The 21,380-nt window shown below is 40.7% G+C and overlaps 1 protein-coding gene across 5 annotated transcripts in view; it reads right to left on the reverse strand.

The window, feature by feature from the left end:
• The window catches only part of wdr93 (WD repeat domain 93), a 43,392-nt gene that overhangs the window by 16,312 nt on the left and 5,700 nt on the right, over nucleotides 1-21,380 (reverse strand). For all 5 annotated transcript variants that reach the window (XM_068018080.1, XM_068018082.1, XM_068018084.1 and 2 more), the window contains exons 4-7: nucleotides 20,899-20,963; nucleotides 19,281-19,359; nucleotides 11,188-11,291; nucleotides 3,082-3,163 (exon numbers count right to left, since the gene is read on the reverse strand). In XM_068018080.1, coding sequence (XP_067874181.1) covers nucleotides 3,082-3,163; nucleotides 11,188-11,291; nucleotides 19,281-19,359; nucleotides 20,899-20,963 — 330 coding nt within the window. The remainder of the gene's footprint in view (nucleotides 1-3,081; nucleotides 3,164-11,187; nucleotides 11,292-19,280; nucleotides 19,360-20,898; nucleotides 20,964-21,380) is intronic.

The following is a 21,380-nucleotide window of genomic DNA, read 5'->3' on the forward strand; positions in this document are numbered from 1 at the left end:
TAAACAGAAAATGCTGGAAACATAGCAGGTCAGGCAGCATCTGCTGAGAGAGAAAGGCAGAGTTAAAGTTTCAGGTTGATGAATGTTCGCGATCGAGAGATGTTACAGAGTTATGGAAATGGTATGGGGGGGGGGGGGGTGGGGGGGGAGGGGAATAAGAACATAAGAAATAGGAGCAGTCGGCCATTCGGCTCCTCAAGCCTGCCCTGCCATTCAATAAGATCATGGCTGATCTGCCCCAGACCTCAACTCCTCTTTCATGCCAGCTCCTCATAGCCCTCAATTCCACGATATTTCAAAAATCTATCTACCTCCTCTTTAAATCAAGTGATCTAGCCTCCACAACTCTCTGAGGTAGTGAATTATAGACATTCACTACCCTCTGAGAGAAGAAATTCCTTCGCATCTCAGTTTGAAATGAGTGTTCCCTTATTCTGTAACTATGTCCCCTAGTTCGTGATTCCCCCACTAGTGGAAACATCTTTTCAACATCTACCCTGTCAAGCCTCCTCAGAATCTTAGAGAGGGAAAATAATATTTTGATTAATTGGAGGATAGAAGAAGATTAAATGGCACACGTAATAATGGTGTGACAAAAGGAGGCATTAATGAGAGAAACAAAAGATGCTTCTGAGACCCAGAGGACTTGTAAATGATTACAGCAAATGCTACCAACCATGACATATGGGGAAGAATTATGGACACCTACAAAATATATAGAACAAAAACTGTGAACAGCTCAAAGGGCAATGGAAAGACAAATGTTACTCATCTCCATTCATGATAAAATCAGGTGTAACGAAATACTCCAGAAAACTGGAGTTAGGATATCATTCAGAAGATAAAAGAAGCCAAATGGAGATGGGCTGGGCATGTTGCTTGAAGAAATGATAACAGGTGTACAAAAAGGCTAATGGAGTGGGAGCCAAGAACAGGAAAAAGAAGAAAGGGGAGACCAAGAAGATGGAGAGATGACAATATCATACCTAGGAACCACCATGGGCGAGAACAGCAAGGGATAGAGATAAATGGAAAAGGCATGAGGAAGGTTACATCCTACAGTGGATGAACACAGCCTAAATGATAATGATGATGATGACAGCAAATGGTGGAGCGAGAGGGAAGCATGGAAAATCTGGAAAAGGGAGGAGACTTCAGTGGACAGGGAGTATGATGGCACTGGGGCTACAGACCACCTCAATCGCCATGTACCAATAAGGGACCCCCATCCCAGGCAGCAGCCCTCAACCTCCCCCATCCAGAAGTGCTATGCGTCCATTCAGTATTACCAGCGCTTCTTGTCTGAGAGAAAATGGGAACTCTGATTTAGGCATTATGCTGTTAAAGTCAATGTTAAGGCCAAAGGACTGTAAAGCATGATCTTTTATTTCTCTAAATGATACAAGTGATAATGGTGTGACGAAATAATGGATATAATGAGAAAAATTAATCATTTTTTGTCCTCCACCTCCTCACAGACGATTTATTTGATCCCTGTCCCTTTCCCTGCATTTGTTCCTCTTTGTACGCTGTTCATCGTTAACATTTCCCCATTTTAATGGAAATTCATTGACCTAAAAACTACCTATCTACCTCTGTCAATGGATGCTGTCTGACCTGCTGAGTGTTTCCAGAATTTTCTGCTTTTATTTTGGATTTCCAGCATCTACAGTATTTAGCTTCAGGTATAGCATTGTTAGAGGAAGGGTAAACCTCACTACACGGAAACAACAACATGACTTACAGAATACTCTGCACACTCAAGGGCAGCTAACACCCACATTTTCATGAGTCTTGCGAGTTGCCGCTGAGACAGATATTGGCACCAAGTAAACATGGGAGGTACATGTAGATCACAGGTCTCCATCTCCGCGTTGCTGTCCCATAAAGGCATTGTAACAGAAACTTTACATCTAGCTGGGAGAGGAGACTTTCAGTCTACCTCCAGGCAGCTAAACTGCCTCCTTTGCCTCTGGGAACCTGGAGGCCAACTGGAAATCCCAGTCGGCCTCCTTCAATTGGCCTAAGTGGCCCTTAATTTGTTTAATCAGCTACCCGCCACATTCTATTCTATAGGATATGGGGTGAAAGCAGGACCAGGTTCCGAAGAAGGGTCACTGACCCGAAACGTTAACTCTGCTTCTCTTTCCACAGATGCTGCCAGACCTGCTGAGTGATTCCAGCATTTCTTGTTTTTGTTCCAGGTTACTGAGTTGGATGATCAGCCACGATCATTATGAATGGCGGAGCAGGCTTGAAGGGCCGAATAGCCTACTCCTGCTCGTATTTTCTATGTTTCTATGTGGGCTGGTAGCCCTGCCACTCTCCCCATCCCAACTCCGGGAAAATGCCCGCCCACCTCTGTCCCAGCCCGTGGGGCTCAAAATCCAGCCCAGTGACACAGCTTCTGATTGTACCATCTAATGGCCCAGTCAAAAAGTGCAGAATTTGCTCAGTGAAAGTAAATGATCTTCCCTGTCAGCTGAGTGGGACACTCAATATATTGGTAAAATTATCAGAGTTTAGATTTTTGTATATTTTAAATTAATTCAACAGTACTGTCATATATGCATTCTACACCCCCTTACAAGCATTGTTTTGAAAATGTTCCTTGCTGAAGGTGATGGCTGTTGCTGGGGCATGGTTTTACAGACACTTGTCGTCTGCCGCTACCTCACCTAACTGACCATTTTTCATGTGAACCTAGAAATTGAGTGCCAGCAAGCTATTCCAAAATGAAGGATGTTACAATCTATCCTTGACTTACATTTACATGCATGTGCTATTCAGCAGGAGTGCGAACTCTGGTAGATATTCCCACTCCCTAGCCCACAGAACTATCCTTGCTGAGACCAGTTAACTCAGCATGGACAGAAAACCAAACCTTGATCCTCTGGCTAAATTGCACATGACTTTAACAACGGAGCAATCAGGCGAGCTTTTTTGACTTCAGTGCACCGTCTATAAGTGGCAACTCAATATAAATCCCCATTAAGTATTCCTTACAATAAAGACATTTTGATGAACTCTTATGAGAAACAGCTGTAAGTACAGGCTCAAGGAAGTAATTCTGATATGTACCTGTGATCTGCTTGGGTCTTTGTTTCATCACTAGAACTGGAGGTGTCAGTTTGATACCTTGTACATTTGGTGGATTAATTTGCTAAAATGGAAATATACACATCATAATTTCATTTAAAAATCATTCTCTGTTTTAATAACCAACAAATTAATTTTTGATAGCTGAATCAGACAAAGTAAATTACATTTGTCTATTTACATAGGGATCGATAGCTCAATTCCAGAGCTGAGCTGAGAGTGACTACCCTTGACATCAAGGCAGCATTTGGCTGAGTGTGGTACCAAGGAGCCCTAGCAAATTTGAAGTCTGTGGGAATCAGGGAGAACTCTCCATTGGTTGGAGTCATAGCTAGCACAAAGGAAGATGGTTGTGGTTGTTGGAGGTGCATCACCTCAGCCCCAGGATATCACAGCAGGTGTTCCTCAGGATAGTGTCCTAGGCCCAACCATCTTCAGCTGCTTCATCAATGACCTCCCTCTAACATCAGGTCAGAAGTGGGGTTGTTTGCTGATGAATTCACAGTGTTCAGTACTATTTGCATCTCTTCAGAGACCTGGACAACATTCAGGCTTGGGCTGATAAGTGGCAAGAAAAATTGGTGCCACACAAGTGCCAGGCAATGACCATCTCCAACAAGAGAGAATCTAACCATCTCCCCTTGACATTCAAAGGCATTACCAGTGCTAAATTCCCCACCATCATCATCCTGGGGGTTACCATTAACCCGAAACTCAACTGGACTACCCATATAAATACTGTTGCTACAAGAGCAGGTCAGAGGCTGGGAATTCTGCAGTGAGTAACCCACCTTGTGACTCCCCCAAAGCCTGTCCATCATCTACAAGGCACAAGTCAGGAGTGTGATGGAATACTCTCCACTTGCAGCTCCAACAAAACTCAAGAAGCTCGACACTATCCAAGACAAAGCAGCCTGCTTGATTGGCACCCCATCCACCAACTTAAACATTCACTCCCTCCACCATTAGCACATTAGCAACAGTGTGTACCATCTACAAGATGCAATGCAGCAACTTGCCAAGGTTCATTTGACAGCACCTTCCAAAAATGCTGTCCACCTTGAAGAACAAGGACAGCAGATGTTCGAAACACCATCATCTGTAGGTTCCCCTCATAAACCATCCTGTCTTTGAACTATATCGCCATTCCTTCACTGTCACTAGGTCAAAATCTTGGAAAAGCCTCTCTAACAGCACCTTGGGTGTACCTACACCATATGGACTGCAGCGGTTCAAGAAGGCAGCTCACCACGACCTTCTCAAGGGCAATTAGTGATGGGTAATAAATGCTGGCCTTGCCAGCGATTCTCATATCCCAAGAATGAAATAAAAAAATGAAAGTGCCCCTATTTTGAGAGTACCCATTATATTCTATATGTTACAGTTTGTATAACATACCAATAAATCACAACTAAACAGTATTAAAAGAAATACATAAAAATAAAAAGTAACCTAGTTATTTTCAGTTGCTTTTTCTGGCCATGAGACAACCTGGAGAGTCTGTTAAGATAATGAGCCAAATAGTTGACAATCTAGAGAGACTTGAAAACAACTGGCCTCTAACTGACTTCAGGAATACGTCCCCTAATAGTGTGTCTCTGGAATGGCATTTAAAAGAGACAAGCCAGGCTAGCAGCTGAACACTGCACCCTGTGATCCAGGCTCTGGCATATCAGCGAGCAATACCGAAAGAAATCCGTTTTTACATATAAAGTAATGAATAATGGGATCTTCTAGCAGGTATAAATACAGTAGGAAGATACTTTTGAATGAATCTAATAATTCCAAACTATCCACAAGTTATGTTTCAATTTGACTCAGTTGGTAGCACTCTTGATTCACCCTTGAAGATTGTGGGTTCAAAACCCATAATCAGGTGTTAGTGTTCAGGCCCTAAATTACAGTGCAGTATTGAGGAAGTGCTGTGTTGTTGAATGCGCTGCTCTTGGGATGAGATGTTAAACCAAAGTTCAGTCTGCTTGTTTAGATGGATGTTAAAGATCCCAAATCCCACAGAATAGAATCATAGAAAGTTTATGGCAGAGAAAGAGGCCACTAGGCCCATCGTGTCGGCGCCGGTCGAAAAACAAGACACCCAGCCTAATCCCACTTTCCAGCATTTGGTCCATAGCCCTGCAGGTTACGGCACTTGAGATGCATATCCAGACACCTTTTAAATGAGTTGAGGTTTTCTGCCTCTACTACTCTGTCAGGCAGTGAGTTCCAGACCCCCACCACCCTCAGGGTAAAAAGATTTTTCCTCATCTCCCCTCTAAGCCTGTTACCAATCACTTTAAATCTATGCCTCCTAGTCACTGATCTCTCTGCTAAGGTAAATAGGCCCTTCACATTCACTCTATCCAGGCCCCTCACAATTTTGTACATTTCAAACAAATATCTCCTCAGCCTTCTCTGTTCCATTGAGCTGACAAAACATCCTCTCTGATGAATGCATCAGCAACATTTGCAGCAACAAATAGGAGTACACTGGTAATAAGAAAGGTTTAATAGTCTCCTCCATCCTAACTCCAGTAACATCAAACACCTTAAAGCCCATTCCTGTTATGAAACTGCTTTTAATATAAATGATTTGTAATTTTGTGCACCAGAATATTGCTTCTAGGGAGTCTTACCTACTGTCTATTTCATACTGAATGGTGGAGCAGTCTCGAAGGGCCAAATGGCCTACTTCTGCTCCTATTTCTTGTGTTCATTTGTTGCACTTGTAATAAGAACATAAGAAATAGGAGCGGGAGTAGGCCATTCAGCCCCTCAAGACTGCCCTGCCATTCAATAAGATCATGGCTGATCTGTCCCAGGCCTCAACTCCTCTTTCGGGCCTGCTCCGCATAACCCTTGACTCCCCGAGATTTCAAAAATCTAACTTCTCCTGAAATTCATTTAGTGACCTAGCCTCCACAACTCTTTGAAGTAGAGAATTCCAGAGATTCACCACCCTCTGAGAGAAGAAATTCCTTCGCATCTCAGTTTTAAATGTGTGACCCCTTATTCTGTAACTATGTCCTCTAGTTCGAGATTCCCCCACCAGTGGAAACATATTTTCAACATCTAATCTGTCAAGCCCACTTAGAATCTTATATGCTTTAATAAGATCACCTCTCATTCTTCTAAACTCCAATGAATAAAGGCCTAACCTGTTTAGACGTTCTTGATAAGCCAACCCCTTCATCCCAGGAACCAGCCTAGTGAATCTTTTTTGAACTGCCTCAAATGCTAGTATATCCTTCCTTAAGATTATATCCTACATATAATCCTACATTCTGGATACACCACCATTCAAATTAAGGTCCATTCTTCTGGGGAGGGCGGCCTTCCCGTGCCTGGTTAGTAAAAATGATAGGGGTGGCCAAGAACACAAGGCAAATTCCCCTTCCTCCCCACCCTGTCCACACAGATCCGGCCAGCAATGGGAAATAAAACAGGCCCTTATGTATCATGGCAATAAATGTTTGCCTTTGGCCTGGAATCAGCACCATTCCGTGATCAAAGCCACCCAGAAAACCTTCCTCCCTTGAGATGTTTTGGAGCCACAAACCGATCTATACGTTGGTTGTTTACGCCGATGGAGTAAAACAAATGAGGGTAATGTCCCAGCTGGCTAGAATGCTGAATTTAATCTTTTACAACAGCCCATTTTTGCCTCGAAATCACAATGTGGGAAACTATTATTTGCCCATGCCTTTTAAATAGGTTAATAGCTTCAAGTAGCAGATAGAAGGCTTTCAGATAAACACATTAAACATATGCACATTAGTATCCCGTGGTGCAATTTCAAGGTCTTTGACACTGAATTCTGCTTGATAGGAAGTTATGCTTAATAAAGGTTATATATATGATTGACAATTACCGAAATTAATCGTCCTTCCCCTCATTCTGAAATTCTCAGAATTGCAGCACTAATGGCGCTGAATAATTGCTTGGCTAGTTACTGACATTATTCCTGTGTCACAGTGATTTTAGCTGATAGGCAGATACCACTGTTCTACATTAATTGGCATAGTGGGAGTCAAAGTGATAAAAATGAGAAAAATATATCACTATGTTCCGATTGTGTGTTGTTGGGAGTTCCTTTACATCAGGAGCACATAATCTTAACATTCACACAACCTTGTGCAATAATTAAATGTGCACTTCACCAACTCATTAAAATCACACTGATAAGTCTTTCACTATCAGAATTCAGTTCCAATGAAAGGTCTCAGCTGAAACATTCACCTCTCCTTTTTCAGAAATGTTGATTGACCTGCTGTGTATTTCTAGCACTGCAGTTTTATTTCAAATTTCCAACATTTGTGCTTTTTCTTTCTACGAAGTATTTTCTGCATTTAATTCATATTATGCAAAATTATTCACTGTATGGAAAAATATGTAGTTTTTTTGGGGCAATCTAAAAGCATTCTATTTTCTGCCTGCTAATCCCTACAGATACACCTGTAGCCAAAAGTACAGGTGGCATGGTCCTATGCCTAATTCCTCAGTTCTTTGTAACCTTGGCACCTTGGTCAATCCTGAATAGCTTCTCACCCCACATTCAGTGAACCACCAAGGCTGCATTTTTGGTACCTTCACACTATGCATATTTGAACCCTCACTTCTGCCAAAGTTCACCACCTCACCAGATGATTCCTTTCCTGCTTTCCTTGCCCGTCTCTCCTTGACCATCCTTCTAAGCCTAGTTAATCTATAACTCTGCAGCCACTGTCTTCTCTCATATAGTCCAGCGCCCCATTACAGCTATCCTTGCCATATGGCATAGGGTTCCTGTCCCCTACACATAAACTTTAAGATGCTAGTCTTTATTTTAAAATATCTCTGGTCTCTTTCCACCTTATCTAAGTGATCTGTTCCAGCTTTATGTCACAACACCACCCTCCATTCTTAGAACTCTGCATTACCACTCCATCAAGAAGTCGCTCCTTTAGTCACTACATTCCAGCTCTTTGAAACTTTCTCCCCGAACCATTGCATTTTGTTTGCATTCCTCCTCCCTTCAAAAACCTCTTAAATATCTTTCTTTCCATTTATTCTTTTAGGGTCCCCATAAAGTCTCTGTAATTATGCCTTCATTGCCTGTTTTGCATACTCTTATCCTTTTTGCATGTCCTCTAATATGTTTTCTCTACATGAGGAATCCTACACAAATGAAACTTGTACAATTGGCCAGCTGAAAAATACTTAACACCAATTTTTCCCTTCTAATTTCCCTCCTCCTATGAATATTCCCACACCAATGTGGCTGAGACTGGTAATTTAGCAACATGATTGATCAAGCATGTGGCTTCCATTGCCATGCACCAATGCACCAGTGCTGCCATCTGCACAACTTTAAACATGGATTTACTCAATCTGGCAATAATTTTTCTAAACCTAAATTAAGTTTCTGAAATAAAAACAGAAAATGCAAACATTCCAATGATCGACTGAGTAAAGCCAACACCTGCTGCAGTAAAGAAAGAATTTGCATTTACAAAGTACCTATTAAATCTTCAGGATATCCCAAAGAGCTTAACAGACAATTAATTATTTTTGAAGTGTTGTTTTTTTTCGCTGATGTGGACACAGCAAGATGTTTTAAATAGCAATGAGATGCCTGACCAGTTAACATGCTTTTGGTGGTGTCAGTTGAGAGATAAATGTTAGCCAAGGCACTGGAACTCCTTTGCTCTTCCCTCATAATGCTTGGGATCTTTTACATCCAGCTGAGTGGACAGATGGGGGCCTAAGTTTAATGTCTCATTTGAAAGGTGGTACTTCCAACAATGCAGTACTCCTGTACTATGATACTATGTATCAACCTACATTATCCTCGAATCATAGACTGATACAGCACAGAATGAGGCCATTCAGCCCACTGTGCATGTGCTGGCTCTTTGATACAGCTATCCAATTAATCCCACTCCCCTCTTCTATCCCCATTACCCTGTGAATGTATCCAACCCTCTTCTGATGTTACCATTGGCACTGCTTCTACCATTCTTTCAGGAAGTGCATTCCAGATCACAACAACTCTGTATAAAACAAGTCACCTCCAGTTCATTTGCTAATCACTTTAAATCTGTGTCATAGAATGGTAACAACAAAGGAGGCCATTTGGCCCATTGTGGCCATGCCAACCCAGCTTGTCCCACTCCCCTGCCTTTTCCCTATAGCCCTGAAAATGTTTTCTCTTTGGATAATTATACAATTCCCTTTGAAAGCCACTATTGAATCTGCCTCCACCACACTCTCAGGCAGTGAATTCCAGATCCTAACCACTGCCACATAAAAAGTTTCTCTTCATATCGCCTCTGGTTCTTATGCCAATCACTTTAAATAGGTGTCCTCTGGTTCTCAATCCTTCCACCAATGGAAACAATTTCTCCCTATCTTCTCTGTCCAGACCCCACCTCTATCAATTCTCCTCCTAACCTTCGCTTCTCTAAGGAGAACAACCCCTGCTTCTCCAATCTATCCTCGTAACTGAAGTCCCTCATCACTGAACCATCCTCTCCAATGCCTTCACATCCTTCCTAAAGTGTAATGACCAGAATTGGACACAATACTCCAGTTGAAGCAGAACCAGTGTTTTATAAAGGTTCACTATCCCTGGATCTCTGGTTACTGACCCTTCTGCAACTGGAAATAGTTTTGCCTTATTTACTCTACCAAAGCCGTTCATGTTTTTGAACACTATCAAATCTCCTCTTAACTTTCTCTACTCTAAGGAGAAAAACCCCAGCTTCACCAGTCTCTCCACAAAAGTCTCTCACCCCAGGCACATTCTAGTAATTCTCTTTTGCACCCTCTTGAAGATTATTCCTTGACGATCTTGACATCATTCCTTCAGTGTGGTGCCCAGAACTGGACACAATACTCCAGCTTATGGGCTCAACTCCTGGAGCGAGGCTTGAATGGTATCAGCTGAGGCTCAGTGAGGGTGCACTTGCCTCTGAACACAAGAGCACAAGAAATAGGAGCAGGAGTAGATCATATGGCCTGTCGAGCCTGCTCCGCCACTCGATACGATTGTAGCTAATCTTAGGCCTGAACTCCAGTTTCCCGCCCGCTCACCATATCCTGAGTAAAAACCATGTGGGCACAAGTCGCACTCCAGAGACTTGAGTGCAAAATCTAGGCTGACATTTCAGCACAGTACTGGGGGAGTGCTGCAGCATTGGATGTGCCATCTTTCAGCTGAGATGTGAAACAAAGGTCCAGTCTGTCCTCTCAGATGGGCATTAAGATCACTTGGCACTATTTTGAAGTGCACTGGGTCCTCCCAATTGCCTTAATTTATCCCAATTTATCCCTTAACCAACATCACCAAAACAGATTGTTTGGACATTATCAAATTGCTGTTTGTGGGACCTTGCTGTGCAAATTGGCCACAGTGGCTCCTATATTTCAACAGTGATTACACTTCAAAAAGTACTTCATTGGCTGTGAAGCACTTTGGGACATGAAAGGCAATATATATGCAAGTTCTTTCTTTTTTTGATTCAAAGGTGATAGTCCTATCACAGAGCCATTATTGGCACTTGCACTAAGCCACACAGGCTAGAAGTTTCTAGACACGAATTTGTTAACTGATCTCAACTAGGGCAGCAATTGAGACAATGAAAGTAAGTATACCCTAATGGGTAAGATTCTTAAGATAGAGAAGCAGAGAAATCTCAGAGTGCAGGTGCATAAATTGTTAAACATGTATGAGCAGGTAGGAAATGCCATGAAAAAGGCAAATGGGATGTTGGAATTTATATTGGAAAATGAAGAATGCCCATGTGAGTGAGGTACTGAAGGATTACTAGCTCCCATGGAACTAGACCCCAGCAAGAGTCCGTGCCTCAGAAGAGGGAAAAAGACCCACAAAATCCTGGAACTGCACAGCAGGTCTGAAAAGAGAAGAAATAGGTTAACTTTGAGTCAGCAGATGAAGAGTTTGAACCTGAAACGTTAACCTTTTTCCTTTCAAATGCAGATCAACATGCCATATATATCCAGAATTTATTTTAGATCTAAATTAGGTTTTCATTGGTCAGCAGCCTAAAAAAATAAACAATGGCATGTCTTTGTCATCATATCACATACTCCATCTTGCTCATTAAGTGTCATTAGCTTTTCAAACTGATCCAGCTCTTGTGCCCAATTGTCTTTCAGCAGTCGATATACCTCCAGCCAGGACTCGCCTTTACCTAAAGGAGAAAATAAAAATTTAAACTGTGAAATAAACCAGAAGGTAATAAACTAAAACCAGCAAAGCAATAAAGTTAAACCACCCATGACAAAGGGAGTGCTACATTGTCAGAGGTACAGTTTCTCAGATGAGATGTTAAACTCAGGTCCTAGCTGCCTGTTCAAGAGGATGCCAATGATCCCACGGCACTACTCAAGGAGAATTTAGGAAACAGTAAATATGCTATGCCTGTCGCCTTGCAGGAAAACTTAAGGGAAAGTACATTTTATGGAATTATTACATACTTTACAGTGCAATAATATGAGATATTCATTAACACCTGTTGTTCTTGTTTTGTATATTGAACTTTCCAATGGGTAATTTGATAAAAGTAGTCATAACCGAACCATACAAAACAAGAAGTCCCGGGTTACATTTCTATTTTGTGCTAAGTTGGTGTGGGAGTAGCAGTATTACAATTTGCCTCAGTGCTACTAGGTTAGGAAGGAAATATGAAAAAATACACACACCCCAACTGAGATCAGTTAACTCAGCACATAGAGGAGAGATTGAACCAGAAACCCTTGGCCTGTATGGATCTGTTAAACAGAGAATTTATCAACAAGCTAACTGGTTGTTCCAAAAACTAACAGTTAAAAGCAAACTATTCAATGGCGACGCACGTATCAATAAACCAGCCTTTATCGATAGATGCTACCATCCATTAAAATAATCTTAAGACAAAATCTTAAGTTAAAATTAATATAAATCTGTTTGTCTATTTATGTACCAAAGGTGAATTCCTTATTGAATGTGAAGTGTTACGGAAAGGTGAGAGATCTTAGGGATGGTTCCTCCTTTTTCACCTCTCGACAGACCGAAGACGGCATGGATTTCTTTTTAAAGAAAATGTTTTTTAAACCCCCGAGTGCTTTCACGGGAACATGGGAAATAGGAGCAGGAGCAGGTCATTCAACCCCATGGGCCTGCTCCGCCATTCAACGAGATCATGGCTGATCATCTACCTCAACGCCATTTTCCCACACTATATGCATATCCCTTGATATCTTTAATATCTAGAAATCTATTGCTCTCTGTCTTGAACATACTCAATGAGTGAGCCTCCACAGCCCTCTGGGGTAGAGAATCCCAAAGATTCACCATCCTATGAGTGAAGAAATTCCTCCTCACCTCAATCCTAAATGGCCTATCTCTTACTCTGAGACTACCCCCGGTTCTAGATCCCCCAGCTAGGGGAAACATCCTTCCTGCATCAACCCTGTTGAGCCCTGTAAGAATTTTGTATGCTTCAATGAGATCACCTCTCATTCTTCTAAACTCTAGAGAATACAGGCCCAGTCTCCTCAATCTCTCTTCATAGGACAATCCTGCTATCCCAGGGATCAGTCTGGTGAACCTTTGTTGCACTCTCTCTATAGCAAGTATATCTTTCCTTAGGTAAGGAGACCAAAACTGTACACAATATTCTGGGTGTGGTCTCACCAAGGGTCTATACAATTGCAGCAAGCCATCTTTATTCCTGTACTCAAATCCTCCTGCAATAAAGGCCAACATACCATTTGCCTTCCTAATTGCTTGCTGCATGTTAGCTTTCAGTGATTTCTGAACAAGGACACCCCGGTCCCTTTGGGCAGCAACACTTCCCTTTCTCTTACCATTTAAGAAATATTCTGTATTTTTATTTTTCCACATTATATTCCATGTACCATGTTCTTGCCCACTCACTTAGCCTGTCTAAATCCTCCTGAAGCCTCTTTGAATCCTCCTCACAACTCACATTCCTTAGTTTTGTGTCATCAGCAAACTTGGAAATATTACATTTGGTCCCCACATCCAGATTATTGATATAGATTGTGAAGAACTGGGGCCCAAGCACTGATCCTTGCGGTATCCCAATAGTCACAGCCTGCCAATCTGAGAATGACCTGTTTATTCCTACTCTGTTTTTTGTCCGTTAACCAATTCTCAATCCATGACAGTATATTATCCCGAATCCCATGTGCACTAATTTTGCTTACTGATGTTTTGTGTGGGACCTTATCGAAAGCCTTTTGAAAATCCAAATGAACACTGGTTCCCCCTTATCTATTCTGCTAGTTACATCCCCAAAAAACTCTAACAGGTCTGTAAACATAATTTCCTTTTCATAAATCCAACCATTATTTTCCAAGTGTCCAGTTATTACATCCTTTATAATAGATTCTAGCATTTTCCCGACTACTGATGTCAGGCTAACAGGTCTGTGGTTCCCTGTTTTCTCTCCCTCCTTTCTTAAATAGCGGGGTTACATTTTCTACCTTCCAAACTTCAGGAACAGCTCCAGAATCTAGAGAATTTTGGAACATGATCATCAATGCATCCACCATCTCCACAGCCAGCTCTTTCAACACTCTGGGATGTAGATCATCTGGTCCAGGGGATTTATCAACTTTCAGTCCCATTAAATTCTCCAGTATTACTTTTTTACTAAGACTGAATTCTTTCAGTTCCTCATTCTCACTAGGCTATTGGTTCTCTAGTATTTCTGGGAGGTTTTTGTATCTTCCTCCATGAAGACAGACACAAGTATTTGTTCAGTTTCTCTGCCATTTCCTTCTTCCCCATTATAAATTCCCTTGTCTCTGTAGGTAACATGCCCACATTTGTCTTTGCTAATCTTTTCTTTTTTTTACATTTTTATAGAAGCTTTTACAGCCCATTTTATATTTCTTGCTAGTTTACTTTCATCTTCATTTTCTCTTTCTTTATCAGTTTCGTGTTCCTTTGCTGAATTCTAAAATACTCCCAATCCTTTTTTTATCAAGAACAGACAAATGACAGGTTTTCTCATACATTTAAAAGAAAGATAAATGTTTATTATACAACATCTGAAATATTCGCAACAGTCATCCAGATAACTACACACACTCATGAAAAGATAGAGATTATAAAAGATAACATGCATTAGGCCTGATGATTGCTCTGTTAAACTTGCTTTTCCCTTGTTCACTGAAGAAAGACTTGGGAGGGTGAGAAAGATGACATGCTGCTGCAAATGGTTCTTGTTATACTCTAGCCAAAGAGGTATACAAAGCATAATTTGAAAGTCTGCCAATGACACAAAACTCAGAAATGTAGTAAACAGTGAGGAGGACAGTAACAGACATCAGGAGGACATAGACAGGCTTGTGAAATGGGCAGACACATGACAGTAAAAGTTAATGCAGAGAAGCATCCTTTACCACAGAAAGAATTGTTTGTATTTTAATGACTTCTCCAAGATTTGTCCAGACATGAATATTAGGTCAGAGTTCTTGTAGTTCGATGTGCATTGGCAGGAAAGGAAAAGTCACCTGACCTCTCCACTCTTAATTTTGTTTTTACTTCACAAGTTCATTTTATAGTTCATAAGTTTGGATTGCGTGGGCATGACAGAAGAAAAAGAAACATTGCAATGACATAGCATCTCTCAGTGACATCTTGGCATAGGCTCCATGGGCCAAATGGCCTCCTTCTGTGCTGTATCATTCTATGATCTCAAAGCACTTCGTAAACAATGAAATACTTTCCTGATGGGCAGTCATTGGGCCAGAAATTGCAGCAATTTTGGGTTTCGTGTCAACGGCATTAATTGGATTTTTCTGCTCACTGCTGACATCGTATATTTACACTGAAAATTGCTAAAATGTCCATCGGATAACAGCGCAGTGAAGCCAGTGTCATATCTGGGACCTCATGAAAGCTGCCCCATGTGAACACCTCCCCTCCACCCGCCCACCACCCCCCTGAGGTGGGAGTGCTTGATGCTGACATGCGAAAACTGGAAAATCGGTTTATTCCCTAGTACTCACTCCTCTCATTAAGCAAAAAACTATGAGATGAAATGTATAAACAGGAAAAAAAGAATCTTTAAAAACCTTTAGCTCAAGAATTGTTTTGCAAAATTAATTTAATACACTGAGCATTTTCCTCCCATGTAGTTCTTTGGTCCCTATAATTTGGTGAGTTTTATACAGTGCAATTTATGTCAGCCCACACTCGCTTTAGATTGCTGGCCCTTTCTGCACTCTGACAGTTTTCACGTATTGATGCATTTGCTCTACGCTATAGCTGATCTGGGAGAGCTTAATGCGGATAGTGGATGTTAAACGTGCAGAGGTATTCCATTCCCTTATGCTTAAGAACATAAGAAATAGGAGCAGGAGTAGGCCATTCAGCCCTTCGAGCTCACTCTGCCATTCAATGAGATCATGGCTGATCTTCTACTTCAAGACCATTTTCCTGCACCATCCCTGTATCCCTTGATATTTTTAATATGTAGAAATCCATCAATCTCAGTCTTGCATGTTCTTTGCACTCAGTGGAGGGTTAAATTCAACGTCAGTGGGATTACAAAACAAACAGTAGTGGATCGACCTGCCTGATGTTCCTTTCCATTGAAGTCAATAAAAAGAAAATTGATTCACTACCGCCTGTTTTATGACCCCACTGAAGTTAAATTTCATATCAACAACTCTTAACTCTCTATGAAGTCTGAGTCTGCACAAAACTTGAATACTGCTCCCATATCTACATTCACGGACAAGACACATAAAAAAGTTTGTCATCTGATGCACAATCCTAATACCATCCTTCTTACAATTGCACCCATCTTTTTCTATTTTTATCAGACAATTGCTGTAACATGCAAAATTCTAGGCATTGACTCTCACCATCAGCTACATGAGCTTTCCTCTAAAGATTAGTATCCTATCTAGATCTGGTAAATCAAGAAGTAAGGTGGAAAGAGGGTGGGATCATAACTTAAATTGGCTTTGCTGCTGCTGATGAAAGTTCAAAAATCTTAATTTTCATAATTAATGTTTAAACCCAGAGAGGTATTTGGTATCTAGTCACTTGGTCCAATCAACACCCTCAGCTCCTCTCTCGAAGATCACTCATTTTGCCTCTACTCTCTAGAAGTTGATTCCTAAACTCCTTTGCCTTCCTTCCTACCTTTCTCCCTTAAGTTCCTTAAAATCTACCTCCTTGCCTGTGTCTTTGATTCTCGCTCACCTTAATCCTTCCCGACTCTTCCTCAGTATCCTTCTTTCCCTCTTATAAATCACGCAGAGATGTAAAGAATGCTACATAAATGCAACTTGTCTTCTACTTCAGAAAAAAACTGTCATTTTATAAATTGCCAGGCAGCCTGCTCAGAAACCAGACAGCTAGCTCAGAAAGCAGGCAGCCCTGTTCAATAGCAGCCAGTGAGCGACCAGACCGCATTCTTGTGGTTAATCTGATCATAAAGACAATGTTGTGAGAAGGTTAATGCTGATAATCCAGTCCTGGAGGTCAGTAATACAATCACTCACTGGAAATCAACATGTAAAAATTGAACAAAAGTTCAAGCTGAATAATTGGAGCCCATTTCAGTGCAGTTATTCTATTTATATAGCTATCTGTCCCTGGTGCTCTGAGAGGCATATGCTACACTTATCAGAATTACCATCTCATTTCATGGCATAATTGATGAGAAAAGAAAATACATTTTGCAGAACAATAAAGATTTGTTCACGATTTTCAATGTTCTGTGACAGTAATAATGTTGAAGACATTATATTTCACTTTGACTGATGACGTGCATACTGGACTGGATTTCTTGACTATATGCATCACTTGTGTTATGACCGAGGCGGGAGGAGTGCACTGTTTATTCTAGTTCCATTTCTCCATGGGTCACAACATATATATACATTTTTTCCCCACTTACTGATACAGTCAATCATTGTCTCTATTTTTATCCCAGAATAAAACACACCAACCAGGTTTCTTTAATAAATAACAAAATTATCAGTTTATTACAAAACAAGTCTTAACCCAGTAATGAAGTAAGGCATTAATACACAGATTGAAATATTAAAGTTCCCTTTTTACCTTAGCCCTCACATTCACACACATACACCGGTTAACTGGAAAAATAAAGGGAATTTTGTTTTTAGAGCTCTATTACAGATAAAAAATACTTGGGCTGAATACTTGCTCATTCTTGAAGAAAACAGCGAAGATATGGAAAGATGTCGTTTGTTTTGGTTTGGCGTCCCAAATACATATAGATTGCCGTCTCTGGGATCTTCCTAGAACAGTTCTTTTCAGGTGGTGTGGAGAATTAATTTAGCAGGCTTTTCTTCAAAGACAGGAGACGAGATGAGTTGACACAGTGGACTTCTCAAGGTCTTTTAGAGAGGTGCTGGAAAGCTGAGCTGGGTTGTGTCTTCTCTTCCTTGGGAATGCTCTTCTCTCCTTGGAAGTTCTCTCCCTTTTTATACAGTTCAACCCCAAGTCAAAACAATTCAAAAGCGAAACACAATAGGAGGTCAACCTTTTGACCTCCATCAATCCTGACCTGTCACTTCTTTGTAAACAACCTCTCCAGGTGTCCAAAGTTCTCTGTTGTTTATTGAGCTGGAAGTCAGGTGGTTTCCCAGAAAGGCTCGTTGTTGTTGCTGGAAGTCAGATGATTTCCCAGAAAGGCTTGTCTTCCTCACAAGACCTCTCAATGCCCCTTTCAAAAAAACATTGTTAGGGACTGTTCTTCAAAGTCAAGTGGCCTTTATATGAACCCCTTTTGAAAACCCCAACATTTTAACATTTCTTCAATCTTTCAAAAATGAATCCTCAAAAAAATATATATTTAACAAAACAGCAACACTTTTCACAACAAAATTCAACAACCAGGCCTCCAGTTCAGAGCTCATTTAAAAAAGTATAAACTAGAACTTTCAGAATTGTAAGATTTCATCTGAAATACAGTGTGTTCATAGGAGGGATAACATTGCCCTGGAGAAGGTGCAAAAGACAAGGCATTTAAATCATAAAGCAAAGCTAAAAAAAATTTGGCCTTACTTTATTTGGAAAAGAGATTTTATGATGACCTATGTGACGTTTCCAACATTATTAAGGGAATTTGCAAAATGGGATTTGGGCAAATTGTTTATGACAGGGTTGAAGGATTCAGGTGCAGATAAGGGCAACAGGAATGATCGTACGTGTGCAGGAGGGGTGAATGAGTTATGATCATAGGTTATAAATGTTCCATCCCGAACACTGGGGAAGAGAGGGGGAAGCTCACTGAAATATATAAAAATAATAAATAGGTTAGATAAGATAAACACTGAATATTACTTTAAAATAAATCAGGATAACTGGATCAAAAGTCACATAATATAAAATAGTGAAAAAATATATTTAGGTTGAATACCAGAGGAATTTCTTTCCAAAAAGAATGTTTGGAATAATCTGTCAGGCTGAAGAGACATTAAGGGAGCTCAAACCCAGTTGGATGGTAGTTAGGGAGAATAGAGGATGAGTTTTGGTGGTCGAATAGCCTATCCTTGACCTTGACTTTTCTAATCTTCTTATGTCTGCCTCAGTCATATTCAACTTCAGTCTGGAAGAAGGAAATGGTTACCCTTTTAACTCTTAGAAATATGAAGAACCAGGCAACTCGGGTATGTTACACAGGAACATAGGAATAGGAGTAGGCCATTCAGTCCCTCGAGCCTGTTCCACCATTCAATCACATCATAGCTCATCTGTACGTCAATTCCATTTATTTGCTTTTGATCCATATCCTTTGATGCCTTTACAACAAAAATCTATCAATCTTAGTCTTGAATATTTCAGTTGACCTAGCATTCTGAGCCTTTTGTGGAAAGAGAGTTCCAGATTTCCAATACCCTTGGTGTGAAAACGTGTTTCCTGATTTCACTGCTAAATGCCCTAGCTCTAATTTTAGGATTGTGCCCCCTTGTTATTGTATGAGGTACAAAGTACAAAAAGAGTGAACTTGCATTTATATAGCACGTTATCATGTTTCTGAAAATACCTAAAGGACTGCAAATTAGTGAATTATTTTGAAGTGTCATCAATATTCTTTATGCAGCCACAAAGAGCAATGACTTGAATAATCAGAAAAAGGAACAGAAACATTTCAGAACATTCAAGAATTTACAGAATGCTTTACCTTCAAGAGTTAGACCAGCATAATCTCCATCTTCTGATAATTCAAATTTACAACAAGTGATTTTTTCACTTCCACTGTCCTGAAAAAAGATAAAATCTATTTTGTTTCATGAAAACAGAATAACAATTTATCTTGTTCAGATTTATTTGTTATATATTTCATTACATTAAAACATTTAAACAATAACAAACTACCAGGAAACACGGGATAGGGCGATCACTTCAAAAGTTAGACCTCATGTCGTTTAACTAGCCTGTCATCCTCAAATGTTTGATCCAATGCACACACCATCCCATTTTGCTTTCCTTTTGCTGAACATTTTATGCCAATGAAGGTGAGTTAACTTGAAAATGAGGAATAAGAAGCTATTATTTTGGACAGACCAGGGAAGCCATCTTTCTTTGTGGTGCACGGAGGGGCCCACAGCATTATAATTACTTTGGAGGTAGGGTTGCCAATTTGGGTGGACCACATTATGGAAATTGTCACCACATGTCCTCCCACTTCAAAACTCCCATCATTGGTTGCCCGCCACGTCTATTCTTACGGCAATTGGTCAATAATGGTGCCCGCAATATCAACAATCCCCTGAATTGCATGGTTTACTGGTTAGAATGCCCAGGTATAAGGGCTGCATTGGATTATGGGCACGTGCCACCTTGGTGCCTTGTGAGTTCAGGTGGAGCAAAACAGGAGAAGAAAATACCCCTATGGTTTTCTCCCAGGATAATCTGGGAGAGTTGGCAACCCTACCCTTTTATCAGCAGATCAGCTGCTACCTGACAGGAAAGCCACAGTAGTGCAGGTCCTCTTGACCTAGCAGGATCCTGATTTGCAAAGATTCATGAGACTTCTGCTTGCTTTAGGCAAGCGTCTCATCTTCTTGCAAAACGCTGCAGGTCAAAATGGTAAAAAGGGCAAAGTAACCTGCTCAATTTTAACTAGCTATCTGCCTGACTTCCACCATGTTGATGGAGTTAAAAGAGATCCCAGAGTAAAGCTCTCTCTATTCCACTACACTAATGTGACATAACTACTCCATCCCACCCACACACCCTCCTCAGGACATCACAAAACCATGGTTCTTCTTTCCCTAATAGCCTCCACACCTGGCAATCCAAACTAACACACAATATAATATATGGTCAGAGGAATGATTACAGATGCGAGTTGCACTCATTTGAGCAAAAGCAACACCCAAAATCAACCCCAGGCTGCAGAACACCAATTATTGGTATGCAATTATTTTCCTCTTGTTCCATCAATTTTCATTCTATCCCCACTCCTCTCCTGAAGGTGTTGATTACTTCCTGTGGTGCAGTTCCATAGGTGCACTGTGATTTCTTGCCACTTTTCATCAGGAAGTAGAGTGGGGAAGGACATCACAGTTGGCCATATATGCACACACGCATACATACTTCCAGCAAGGGCCATAGGAGGGCACCTCCTAATGCAGGGTTACTGAGGCCAATTGAAATGGCCAAGCTGCTGCCTCTGCTGGATTCAGCTGACTCAGCAAATATCAATAATCAAACCTGGAACCTTCCTGATGTCTATGGCTTATTAAAAATTTGTTTTGTTAATTTTAATCCCATAGGTCACATGATAGATGACTTACAAATGCATTAAAAACTTTTACCAAGGAAAAGATTTCATCATAAGAAAAAAGAAGGCGTGCGATACCTAAAATACAAAAGGAGAGAAAAATGGGATTAAGACATAAAATACATTTGAACCCATTCTTGAAGAGAAAAGGATTTGTATGATGGGGGTGAAGTGCTATAATAATGTATTACAAGTACATGTGTGTAAAGGACATGGAATAAAAAGAAAAACTGTGCATGCTGTAAATCTGCACTGAAAAAGAAAATGCAGGTAATGTGCAGCAGGTCAGCCATATTTGACAGGAAAAAAAGATACATATTCAAATATATTTCATTCAAAATATTCCACCTTTATTACAATAATTACAGTTCATTCACTGACAGTGGGTCAAAATCCTGGAACTCCCTCCCTAACAGCTGTGGGTCTACCTACACCACATGGACCATAGCGATTCAAGAAGGCTTCTCGAGTAATTAGGGATGGGCAATAAAAGGC

This window comes from Heterodontus francisci, chromosome 38 (genome assembly GCF_036365525.1).
Source record: "Heterodontus francisci isolate sHetFra1 chromosome 38, sHetFra1.hap1, whole genome shotgun sequence".
NCBI classification, from domain to species: Eukaryota; Metazoa; Chordata; class Chondrichthyes; order Heterodontiformes; family Heterodontidae; genus Heterodontus; species Heterodontus francisci.